This window comes from Haliaeetus albicilla, chromosome 22 (genome assembly GCF_947461875.1).
Source record: "Haliaeetus albicilla chromosome 22, bHalAlb1.1, whole genome shotgun sequence".
Lineage (NCBI taxonomy): Eukaryota > Metazoa > Chordata > Aves > Accipitriformes > Accipitridae > Haliaeetus > Haliaeetus albicilla.
Genome location: NC_091504.1, coordinates 15,746,025 through 15,759,079, shown reverse-complemented (window position 1 = coordinate 15,759,079; position 13,055 = coordinate 15,746,025). Strand labels below are relative to the sequence as shown.

At 41.8% G+C, this 13,055-nt stretch overlaps 1 protein-coding gene across 3 annotated transcripts in view; it reads right to left on the bottom strand.

Annotated features, from left to right (window-relative positions):
• The window catches only part of ABCC1 (ATP binding cassette subfamily C member 1 (ABCC1 blood group)), a 62,953-nt gene that overhangs the window by 12,835 nt on the left and 37,063 nt on the right, over window positions 1–13,055 (bottom strand). For 2 of the 3 annotated variants that reach the window (XM_069810026.1, XM_069810025.1), the window contains exons 20-28: window positions 9,547–9,591; window positions 7,565–7,649; window positions 6,130–6,268; window positions 5,012–5,219; window positions 3,856–4,166; window positions 2,784–2,983; window positions 2,126–2,252; window positions 1,648–1,749; window positions 458–604 (exon numbers count right to left, since the gene is read on the bottom strand). In XM_069810026.1, the coding sequence (XP_069666127.1) occupies window positions 458–604; window positions 1,648–1,749; window positions 2,126–2,252; window positions 2,784–2,983; window positions 3,856–4,166; window positions 5,012–5,219; window positions 6,130–6,268; window positions 7,565–7,649; window positions 9,547–9,591 (1,364 nt within the window). The remainder of the gene's footprint in view (window positions 1–457; window positions 605–1,647; window positions 1,750–2,125; window positions 2,253–2,783; window positions 2,984–3,855; window positions 4,167–5,011; window positions 5,220–6,129; window positions 6,269–7,564; window positions 7,650–9,546; window positions 9,592–13,055) is intronic. The other variant, XM_069810027.1, reaches the window with a different exon arrangement.

The window sequence follows — 13,055 nt, the reverse complement described above, 5'->3', positions numbered from 1 at the left end:
GAAGTCCCATTTTTTTCCTGCAGAAAGTCTCACCTTGCAACTTCTGCCTCACTAGACCAGGGCTTTCCCCCCCTCTAATTAGTAGCTCATTTTCTTGAGACTATAATTAACATAATCGCTCTGCAACCTGTACTCCTCTTTGTTTACGGCAAACAAATTAGCAAAATTTCCTGGGAAGGGGAGAGAAGACAGCGTAAACCTCGCTTCCTTACGAAACCAGACCAAAAGATACTTCACAAGCCCACGTAATAGCGTATCTTTATCCCATGATGCAGGATACATCCCAAAAAGGATAAAAGCCTACTACATCTGCCAGTTACAAGACGACTGATTCTACAGAAGCTCTTCTAGTTCTTAAGGACCCAAGAGACACTACAGAACAGGGATAGACCTCTCTTCAGCTTATGCATGCAGACTTATAAACAGTACTAGTCTACTATAAATCCAGATTCATTACCTTCTCACCCCCATTTATGGTAACATTTATGTTTTTCAGAACCAAATCCAAGTCTTCCCGGTAACGTAAACCATAGCCTCGAAACTCAACCTTCCCTTCCTCGGGCCAGGTACTTGCTGGGGCGGTTTGCTCAATACTCCATTCAGCCTGAAAAAAACCACACAAATGCATCTGATCAGTTCCTCCTTCAACTGGACACGGGCTCGGAGGACTCAAGGAAAGCAATTAAGAAAAATCCTTGTTAGTCTGTAATTTGCAAAAGGAACTGTGATGGTGATGGGAAGAGGGAAAGAGCTGCCCCAAGGCAGATGGTACATGTAGCCAAGGGCTTTGCTATCACAAGTACCACTTGCTGGATAAACTTTCCTCTTACAAATGGCAGAATCATACATGCAACATGTATTCAGATAGCCTGCTTGTACACCCCCACCACAGTAAGGAAACCATTGGAGAAGCCAGACGTGCAACTAGAAGCAGTTTAACTGAGACATAAGCACTAAAAGATTAACAGGCTGGTAAAGTAAACAGCTGCTGCATCAGCTTCCCACAGAGGTGGGAGAGGAGAGAACACACCCCACTGCATTCACTGCCAGTGCCAGACAGAAAGCCTTTTAACTGTATAAACACTGGTCTGCTACAAGAACCTGAGAAGAAAATTCTAGGAAGGGTCCTCATAAGGTCTGGCTGCAAAAATAGTGACTCAACTCAGGTTCAAGTGACAGGCGTGGCAAAGAGAAGCCATAGGGAACTCTGTTCTGTAGCCAAAAGGGGTACAACTGCAGATGAAATGAGTTGTTAGGTGATATGAATCAAAATGAAAAAAGTAAATCCTCTTTACTCCCCACACTGAGAGCAAAAAGTGAAACACAAATTAAAAAAAAAAAAGTTTAAGCACTTAGGAAACCAAAACATTTGTACAGCTCCACTGCTTAGCCCATGGCAGAACAGCACATTTCCTAAATAACAACTGTGTAAATATCAGTGGATACACCTCAAACGCACCCACAGGAACTACACGCTAAGATATAGCCTGTCCCTAGAGGGAGAGCACTGAAAGGACTAAGCTGTGTCCCATCCCTCAGCTCAAAGGACATGCCTAGCTGCACTCTCCAACCCATTCAGCCAGGCTGTGGGTGAGACTTCAGAACAGGGCACTGACTTCTACAGGTGTGGTGGACAACTCAATGTACCTCCTTCTCCATTTCAGCATATTCTTTGACTCTTTCTACAGCAACAATGTTGGTTTCCAGCTCAGATGACATGCGAACTAGCCAGTTCAAGTACGCTGTAATCTGCAAGAAGAAAAGAAGTCTAGAAGCAATTTACACAAAATATGTTACCCGCAATAAATAAAAAACACAAAACAACCAAAGCACTGCAAGTTCATGGAATGCATGAACACAGATGAGACCTTGGCTTATCAGTGCTGGATAGGAGAAAAGTCCAGATGCCTTTAATATGCAGAGGATGAGTTGTCTTAGCCCCATCCCCTAACACAGGCAAAGCACAGAAGGAACTTCCCAGATGCTATTTGTAGGTAGTATTCTCTATGTTCCTTATATTAGTTATTAGTTTTCCCTCCAAAGCCATAGCAAGGTTCTAACTTTCTGATGCAGTCTTACAATACAGAGCTTTTTTTTTTTTTTTCTTTAAAAAAGGTAAAATTACCTGCAGTGAGTAGGACACTGAAAGCCCAACAAGTCCTGCGCTGAGTTTGTTGCGTGCCATCACTGCAAACAATGCTGCAAAGAGGACAATACAGTTCCCTACGTACTCCAGACGGACAGCCAGCCACCTGCAAGACAGAAAAATGTAATGCATCTTTCCAGTAATTCACCCACAGAAAATTAGGAATGTGGCCAATCAATTGTTCTGTCACACGTGTTGTTTTTTGGAAAGATTAGTGATACGGCACCTGTGTACTGCCAGTGACACAGGAACTGCAAGGTATTTGATATTCTGCTCCAGCAGCATGCAAACCCAGAGGCATCCAAAATTAATAAACCTTTCAGGTACATAAATTCCTGTCTTATTTTAGAAAGCAGTTGTGGTTAACATTGGGATCAATGAATCAAAACTTTAAAAAAAAAAAAAACCAAAACATTACCCAGAAGTAAGGCAGGAACTTTCAGAAAGAAAAGAAATTCGGAAGTAATCTTCATTCCGTCATAGAAGTTTAAGCAAAACATCTGTGAAACGGATATATCCACACAGGCTTCCCTACCCTGGACAAGTATGCTGAGAGCTGTGATTTATAAGAAGCACAGGCAGCAGAACCATGCCCTCCCTATATAACTGCCTTTCAATATTTCAATCCCACTGTTACCTGTTTGCAACAATGCTTGGATAATAAGCTTTCTGATTTTCATCCACTTTCATGTCGTTCTGCTTTATGAAACGTTTCTGCTCCTCAAAGGCTCGAATGACACTGACTCCCAGGAGGGTCTCGTTGAAGTGAGAATATACAGGAGAACGACTGACAGACTCAAGGCGTTTGAGCTGACGAGAAGTGGCCACATAAAATCTCTGCAAATCGGAGTATGAGAATTATGGTTACATACGGACTGCATCTGAAAAGACGAAGGGAATCCTAAGAGAGTTCCCTGCCATTTGGGCTGTCAGTTACAGAGATTCAACTTACACATAAGAATACAAGCCTTCTCCAACACTTCTAGGCCTGAAGACCATTACATACATACACGCTGCTGTCTTTAAACAACCACCAATCAAACCACCTCATGCGATAGCCACGTTCTCCTCCTTCTCCTCTCTGCAAGCTTAGCTCAACACTATAAAACACACACATCACTGCCTTTAAGGTTTACTAATGCAGCCCGATTGATTTACTAATTCAAGAGTCAGAGTCATAACCCAGCTTCCCTCTGATCTGTACTGGCTCTACTAGATTTCTAAGAGTAAAGCAAGAGTGAAGCAAGCACACTCTGCCTACACAAGACAGGACTGAAAGGCTGACATCGTTCCTCTTCTCTATAAACAATATTCTGATGAAACAGGCACATCAGCAATGTACACATACCCCTCTAAAGGCTACTCTTTTGTTTGGAAGCTAGTTTTAGAAAAGCCCATACATTTTCCATATTTGGGCTCTGAGCAACAAGCTATACAAAATTTGCCTCAAAATCTAATGGCGTTTTTATAAAGCCTGCTTAGGTATTCAAGGATTACCTTCTGCACAGAAGTCACTCTACACTTGACAACGGAAGGAAATGCTCTGCTGACATCAGCTAATCAAGAAACCATGCAAAGCACAGTCAGTCAAGCATGACTCAAGTCAAACACATTAAAATCCATCCCCGTGCAGAATCAGAAAAGAACTGTCTTCATTAACAGAGGGTAAGTGACTGCTGGTCCCAGTGCCCCCAGGTAAACCCCCCTACCTGGACAAACAAGTAGACAAGTCCCAGAGGTGGAATAATGACAGCAGCTATAGGTGTGGCCAGCAGAATGATGATACAAGCACCAATCACATTAAATGTCGAGCCCATGAACATCTTGATGATTGGTGGAATAGTGGAGTCAATGGTATCTATCTCCTTAGAGAAACGGTTCACCAGATTTCCACTGGGTGTACGTTCAAAGAAACTCATTGGAGACCTGAGGACGTTGTGCAGCAGGTTAAGGTGCAGGTGTCGCGAAGCAAATATTCCCCCTATTGACACAACCATCGAGTAGCCAAACACAGCAATACCTAGAAAAGATGACTTGTTTTTAACTGCTTCCACCTCTCACACAAAACACTTTCCTTAATTTTATCATCACTTAGCATTAGCAGGTCTCTAGTACAATAATCCTGAGAACCAGGGTTCACTACAAGTAGACTCAGCAGCTACTTCAAGTAATTTAAAAAAAAATTTAAAAAGAAAAAAATATCAGTGAAAACACCACATTTCACTCACGGAAGAAGTTGTTTCTCCATTACAAAATTTTGTGTAATATTTGACCACTTTTCTTGAGTAAAGACCACTGAATTTTAACATAGCATTTAGTTTTTATGGAAGGATTTTTATGGCAATTGTGAAATGAGGTACTTGGAGTGACCACAAAGAGGACACAAAAAGATGCAGAGCTGGCCTCCCCGTGGTGCCTCGGATGGACCCTCAAACAGTCAGAGGAAACACCTGCCTACACAGCTCAGCCAGGCCGTGGCTGCAAGGGAGGCAGCATAGCAATGGCCTCCTGTGACAAACTGTCCCTCTGAACCAGGCTAGCAGTTTGTTTACAGCCTAAGGAGCCATTTCCTGGGTCAGACATTTTATCACCAACTACTGGCTCATCAGCCCCTGCAAACCACTTCCATTCTTGTTTTGTACAAAAGAAAACCATATTCACTAACTAAATAATTTTATAGGTTGGTTTGCTTGCCCTTTTTTTATTCACTCAAGTTTTTCATCTTTCTACAAAGAGAAAAAAAAAAACCACCCCACTCTCAAATCCTTAGTAAACTGCTGCTGCAGTTCTGGGGATACAAGATCACCAAGAACATTAGAAGCATTCTGAACCAGCTAATCTTAAAATAGGAAAGACCAAGCAAACCTTGAGAAATTCCCAGTGCTCCATACACTCCCAGTCTGACATTTGTGTACTGCTGTGTCCCATTGATAACAGGATCATCTGTCCATAAACTTAGCCAGTAGTTGGAAGCCAGGGAGGCTATATGATTACACATAAAGAGCAGAATGCTCAAAAAAGAGATGAAGAGTCCAATTGCTTTCATGTAGTCCCAGTACACTGTTGCCTTCACCTGAAGACAGAAGGGGAAAAAAAAAAATATTCATTTTGCAGATTAAGTTTCAAAACCAGCAATTCCCCCTATTTAAAGTCAATATCTCTGCATCAGGCCATAAAAACACAACAGTTGCACTCTAGAGAGCCGCTCTTTGGCAACACAAGCTGCAAAGTGGTTCTCTGGAGATGTGCCAAATCTGACATCCCTCCAGGGCAGGCACACGTAACCTTTCCCTTGTCTTCCAAGGAAAGGGAAGGGTAGGGAGAGAGCTGCCTGAAGTAACACAGAGCATCAGTGGCAGAGCCAAAAACTTCACTGAGGAGTTCCAGTTTTTGGCATGCTCTTTTTACCACAAGATTATATAGCATTTAATCAAATCCTTGCTCCACATGGCTTGTATCCTATGATCTATCTTTAACCAGAGGATTCAAGCAACACCGCTAGGAGGTGTAATTGTCATTTTCCCAGGAACCTCACTCTTATGTTTCTCAGAAAGCCCTGGATATCCTGGGATTAGACACTTGTGTCTACAGTGGAAACTTGGCTTAAATTCATCTAAGTCAACTCCAGCTCCTTATGCTGAAGGACAGATTTCATTATGTCACCTAATTTGTCACAACCTCTCTCTAAGAAATAGTTGCAAGGTTTTAATTTCTTCTTTTAAACTTTGACGTGGTCAGGCCCATCAGCTTAAACAACAGTTTTAGTGTCAGCACTCTTTCTGCATGCAAACCTGGGGCTCAGCTTTGGGAACAGAAGGCACAGCAACACTTCCATGAAGTACTACACAACAAGCAGCAAGTCCAAGAATCCACACAAACCTTTCTCACCCCAGTTACATGGTCTTTAGAAGTTATTTTCTCCTGAAGCCCATGTATTTTTCTGGAACAGAAAGAGAGTGCAGAAGTGGAAAAGGAGACCTTACCCTCCCAGTCTTCGCTGTGTCAGCCTCCGTCAGTTTCCAGGAATTCTTTTCAGCAAGCGGCTTCTGCAGCTCTGCTGTGCTGCTCTGGTGCTGTGACTTCCCAGTGTCTCTGCTGTATGTTGAAGAGTTACTGAGTTGCCTGCTTGAAGACATTTATTCTTCAGTCTTAGCATGATATAGGCCAGGTGTTTACTTCATAAATAGACTTCAACAGTCCACAGCTCCAAGTCAGTGGCTTACATGACTCTGGTGATAATCAATCTCCTAACCAGTCATGATCAGGCTGGTGGTTACTATGCTTCCCTGCTCCCCTCACAGCACACTCCTAGTCCTCCCTGATGGCATTCAGTTCTCAACTGTCCATCTTCAGATACGAGTAACAGGCTAGCCAGTCAAAGAAGCCTTGGTTAAGCAATCAAACTCCCAAAAGAAAAATGCTTGGTGATCATCAACACCAGCCTTTACAAACCCTATCATCATATCCAGTGCAGATGCTGAAGTGCAAAAAGGGTACCCACACTGGCATCAAAACGGGCAATTGTACTCCCAGGCACTCGTTAGCTTCCAGAAATACAGTATCTCTAGATCACCATAAGAATAAGGCATAGACTATGAGATTGATTTTGGGAAGGTATCATCAGAGTGATTACCTTTGGCCTCTCTCAAGCATAATAGCAGCTGTACTACGTCAGACTATGGGTCCACTTAGCACTTCATCCCATCTGACAGCAGTTATATGCAGAAGCCTTGGGAAAGCATATGAAAGCTGCACTAGCCAATACAATACTCTCCCTTTCACGCAAGCCAAGCCCATGGTATCTTGCTACAACATAATCATTTCTTCACACAGAAAGAAGAGTAGCGTAAGAGCTCTGTGTGTGCAGGCATACATGCGCAACAGTCTGTATCAGCAACTGGAGCAGGGCTGCAGCCTCAGAGGTTTGTATGCCCAGACACGAGCAACTGGGAAGACTGGGATCCAAGGGCAGCTATTGGACAGACTATCCTTGAACCCAACTAGGGGAGGGATCTACTTTGTACATACGCATATATTATATTCTCACTAGTGGACTGCCATCCTGCTGAGCCAGAGATAGGAACAGAATGAGGCCATTTGGCGCTGTGTTTGTGTGGGTGCTCCAAGTGTCCGTGATCTGTGTGGCTGGCCATGTATACACATGGTGTGTATGTACGCTCTATGTGCGTGTGCCTGCTGGGAGTATATCTTCAGCCTCACTACTGTAGGACCTGGAGCCATGGAGCGGCAGCAACCCCACCTCTCTCAGGCTGCTGGATACAGCATTTTCCTCTAAGAAATACCATAAACACCAAATTACTATTTGTCCACAGCTGAGTAACAGAATGGAAAAGGGAAAAAAGATTTTTAAAAAAAAAAAAAAAGAGAGAGAGAGAGAAAGAAAAAGAGACTACACACCTATGCATCAACTTTCCAGGGACTTCATTCACAAGGACTCCATTTTCTATAGGCTTTCCTTCCTTTCCAGATGGACTATTTGTATCTGGGGGGGGAGGGAGGGCAAAAAAGTAAACATGGAAATGGTAAGCAAAAAAATACAAAGGTTTCATTTCAATCCTAAATGCCAGGTGCAATCCTAATGTGCAAACAAAGGGGGGAACACAAGTAAGTATTTACATGTAATAACAGATAATTGACCAGGTGAACAAATCAGTTTAGTTCCACCCCCAACAGGACTAGTTGCCAAGACAATGAACATTTATTTTTCTATTTTCCTACCAAATGTAGGTCAGTAATAATAACCTAATATAATTATGAGGACATACTTCATGTTAAAGCATGCAATACGAAGTCACATTATGACTCACTCAGTGGAAAAAAAAAACCCAAACAAACAATCCAACCACTCCTTTTCAAACCACATCTTTTACACAGTTAGCTATAAATATTTTCATTTCAGAATCCAATGAGAAGACATTCTAGTAAATGATGGGGTGAAGCTGTAAGAACAGAAGGCATGTGCTATTAACTTTGAGCCTTCCTGCAAAATTAAGCAGGAAGCAACATGCAAAAGCCTTGTGTTTTTAAGCAACCATAGGAATCAAGATTAATTTAAACACACGATCTTTCTATGAACATCACTTCTCAAAAAAAAAAAAAAAAAAAGTCTTGCTATCCCATAACATCCCATTTGTAACAAGATGCAACACACATGAGACAGTTGTCTAAAACACTTCACAAAACCTGTCAGCTTCAAATATTAAGCTTTCTCTGAGCAACTTAATACAGTATAATACAGTGCCATGAGTAAAAACTTCTAGGTTCAAGTTATGTCGTCATTTTCCTAATACAGACCAAATGACTGACTCCTAAAAAATTACCTGTCAATTAAACAGAACTCCATTTTCAAGTATGAAAGTTAATTCAGAATTTGTAACAAAAGAATTTTGCATTTTAAAGGGTTTATGCAAACAAAAAAGCCCACCTGCATCTATTCAAAATATATGCAGGAAAATTTATGTAGATCTAGACTCTGAAGTTTTCATGTTTTTATACTAAAGCAAAACATATGCATAAACCAGTTCATCAATACATTAAGCGTGGACTCCTTGAACATAAAGCTGTTCCTTCCTGTGTCTGCAAATTGAACGTTGGTTCATTAGTCTAAAAACCCAAAGCTAAAGTGTTCAGTGTGGTCTAGAAGCAGAAGAAAGCAGAAAATGTGAAAAAGGTAAAAGTGCAATGATTTAGTTGTTATTTTTATTTATATGAATGAGAGCAAACCAATATGGGACTGCTGGTTTTAAGCATTTGACGGCATTCCTTTTGAAAGGCTCCCATACGAAAACCAGCAAGCATTCTAGCATCATATGAGCACCACTGAAGTTCTAAGCCCACATGAACAAAACAAAACCACAAATAAACCATCCTGCCCTAACGGCTCTTAAATTTGATTTTGTGTTGTAGGCTACAAAGATTTCCCCCTTATATTGCATTTACCTCCTGAGAACGAAAAATGCTCAAGATTGCCATAGTAAATCTGGCATGTGCACCTAGGGTATAAGCTCACTAATGAGGGCTCTGTTGAAAAATGTGTCCAGAAATAATAAAAGGGAACAGCTGCGAAGTACTGAATACACATATGAGAAGAAAAATGACCAACAATGCCTCTCTGGGTACACTCACGACACTCCTAAGTCCAGGGTACACCTTTAAAGTTTATTTAAAGCTTCCTTATGGAAGTGTTTGAGATAAAGAATTGCTGCTGCTGAGTTACCTACAAGCTGACACACCAACTGTTGTAGCATCACACAAACAAGTACCATGCAAACCAAGCAAATACATTCTATTGTGCAAACAAAATTCTTCTAGAACTGCAGCTACTCATATTACTCCAACACAAGCACTAACACGAAGCCACACGGCAAAGAAGCAGTTACCTGTTTCCAGAGGTTGAATTGTTCCTTCTAATGAAGGATCTGAGTCTAAAAGTATATACAATTAACTTTTTCCAGAACACAACTCAACCATTTTCAATCTTTACAAACACAAACACATCCAAGTAGCACAACCTAAACCACAAAACCAGAAATGCCCAAGGCAAGATCAAATTTGCTGAAATGGACCTCTTTTTAATCCCAAGCTTCATACACAGTCAAAAAAAAAAAAAAACAGCCTTGAGGAAAAAGAAAAAAATCCAAACCAGACGGCTACAAGTGAACCATCAAGAAACTTCATTTCAAGATATGCACTAAGAGATCATCAAAAAAAGTGACTCTAAAGTGGCCTCATATTGACAATGACAGAAAAACTCACTACGTACAGGGAACTACCACATGCATTTTCCCAGTGGTGGGGATGAGACTTCATTCAAGAATCTTAAGCAAGTCCCTGACCTTAACGTTAAAGATACAAAGCATCATGTTTTCAGAGTGGCAACTTTTGTCTATGTGGCTACCTCTCTCCTCCCACAGCTCTGCTATTCTCCCTTGCTTTAGTCATGTAACTGCAATGAGAGGAGAGCTGTGATAGCACAGGTTTACTTAGTCTCATCTACTGTGTAGCCCCCGGTCATCATCCTGCATACACAGATTAAGAAATAGTGAGATACTTCACTCTTCCAAGCATCTTAATACCCTAACAGCACTCATCTTGAATCAGTATTTGCTTCTGCCATTTGGGGCAGAGGCTGCAAATAGCTTTTGCTTTAGGAGAGAGAAAGGAAAGAGATTAATTTTGCTAGAAGTAAAATGAATTTAAGAGAAAGCCAGATTATTTCCTGATGAAGACAGGTGTTTCCTGAATTACCATTCCAGATTCCACAACAACATTTGGAAAAGAGCCAACACATCTCAATATTTAACTCTTGCCTCCCAAGGAATCAGAAAGGAGAGAAACACCCGACCATCCCTACAGGCATCACACAAGTTATCTTAACTATCCAACACTGCTATTAAGCTTAACTCAGCCTGATGCTGTTAGAAAGAAGCACAGCCACAAAATACAGGTGTGCTAGGCTTTACTGGGAGATAGTGTTAACCATGAAGGCACAATGCTTTTTCCTTGCAGATATGAAACTGCAGCCCGTAATGTGGAATTAACTTTTATTATGAAATACACACTACTACCTAGTGTATAATACAAAGCTATTCAGCAAGGAAGCTATCTTCCTTTCAAACTCAGCACTTGGGAAAAAAAAAAAAAAATCTAATTTTTTTTCTCACTGCTGCAATTGGGAAGCAATTTATACAGAGGCCAAGCAAGGCCCCGCAAATCTTACGCCTGTATCATACTATCTTTTCCAGAAAGCAGATTTCTACTTTGTACAGGACAACAGCTGGAATTTGGGGAATTAAGTCCACAAAATTAAAGAAGAAACCCAAGGACATTCAAATTGAATAGCCACAAGTGACAGATCAGCACACTTCCTTTCAAGATATGCAAGATACGCAGATTGTTGAACTAAAACCTGCAGTCCAGACCCTTAGCAGTTCTCAGAGTACTTTTACCCCTTTCTTCCTCCAAACTAAAACTGACTAAGCCTGTTGTGCTGACAATTCTCATATTAAAAAAAAAAACCAAACCAAAAACCTTAACTGAGTAGCCACTGAAAGGTCTTTCAGCCTTTTATTTGCCTGCAAAGTCATAGAGCCAAATGCTGGGGAGACCGCCATCTGAAGCACAGCCCACACAGTGTAAACCAGATTTCTAATTACTAATTGTGTGGTACATCTCTATCTACCAGGCACTGCAGTCAAGACCAAAGACTCCCCACAAACACTAAAAATAGCTCCAGACTTTTCAAGGCCAAACCAAAGTTTATGCTGAAGCCATTTGGAAAAAACAGCAAAACCCCAACCCCCACATGTTAAAACAAAAAGTAACATCTGCTCCATTAGTTTGCATAGGAGACAAGGGAAAACAGTTGCAAGAAAGGTAATCTTAAAGTAACTACTTGCTAGCTCTACAGCAAGAAGTATTGCAGCAACAGCTACAAATCAGGGGTGGGGGGAAGTCGGAGACACTGGACTCCACCAAAAAAGAAACACTCACAGGAGTCAAGGGCACATCTATGACTCCAGACCAGTCTGCACAGGCAGAAGTAGTACTGGCATGAGCAAATCAGCCACACTAAGTGCCAGCAGTGAATGGAACAACTGCTAAAAGCAAGAAGAATTACACAGAAGAAACACCGTGAAGCCGAGGATGGGAAAGGCAGCAGTACAGCACACAGACAGCAGCTAACCCTCAGGAATCCAAATGGGAGAGAAGGGCTGGGAGTCAATGGGGAGCAGACTTGCAGCCAAACCTCAGAGGCTGGGTAGGAGGAGAATTTTTCCTACCCTTGCAGAAGCAGGATGTGTTCTAGCCAGAAAGCACCAATGCACGGTTTTCTATTTTGCTCCGGCTTAAGTGTTTTCAGGCTGCCAACATGTAGCTTCAGATATAAGGGAACCTCCCTTTTAAAGTGGGTATGCAGATCCCCTCCAGCTAGCTCAGGTTGACTCCCATCACAGATTACTGTGCTTATCCAAGAACCTGTGATTTTTAATAATATTTAGTAATCTTTTACACATCTGATAATATTATTGCTGTGAATCAGACAAATAATGCCCCTATTTTTCACTTTTTACCCTTGGCAGAAGATCCCCTGACCAAAAGTGAGAAACAAATTTGCTGCAAATAGGCCAAGCCTGTGACATAGCAATCCTCTCCAAATCACCAGGGTTGTACTGAAGTTAAAAGTGCCTTTTATTAGACAACTGCAGAGAAGCATGGCAAAAGATAAAGCACTGGCTCACTTTCCAAAAGAAGTTTCAGTATTTAAATGGAAAAGTAAAGTAAATTAGTTTAATGTAAAGGACTTCCAAACCTACCATGCACTTGGAAAGGGGAGGAGACAAAGGCTAAGAGAACAAGGCTATTAAAGGACGCAAATCTTTGTACGAGTCAACTTGTTAACTTCCTAGGGAAGCGCAGAGAAAGTTAATTTGTCTCCGGAAGTCTCATACACTGAAGACTGCAACAAGTCTGACTGTGCCCAAAGTAGCTATAGGAACACCTACAGAAAATACACAGAAGTTAGCCTGATTCCGCTTTCATAAAATGTCTTCCCGCAGTGTTTTTCACAGTGGGAGACCCCACCCATACAGCACTTGCTGTTTACAGACAGTGTCCACCCAAACCAGCGTCACAGTCTGCAGAGTGACAACTGACACACATCAAGAGACTTTTTCAAGAGGAGAGCTAGCCTACAGCAGCGCATCCTAACCTTCAGCCTCAGCTCGACACATCACCCCCAAATCCAACTCCCCACCAAGGACAGCTGGAGAAGATGCCACCTTGCACATCCAGGAAGGAAACTGCTCTTTCACAGCCTCCAAGGGCAGTCTGTGTTGTCAGCCTGGACAACAGAGTGCAGCTTCAGAGAATAAGGCAGACCATCACA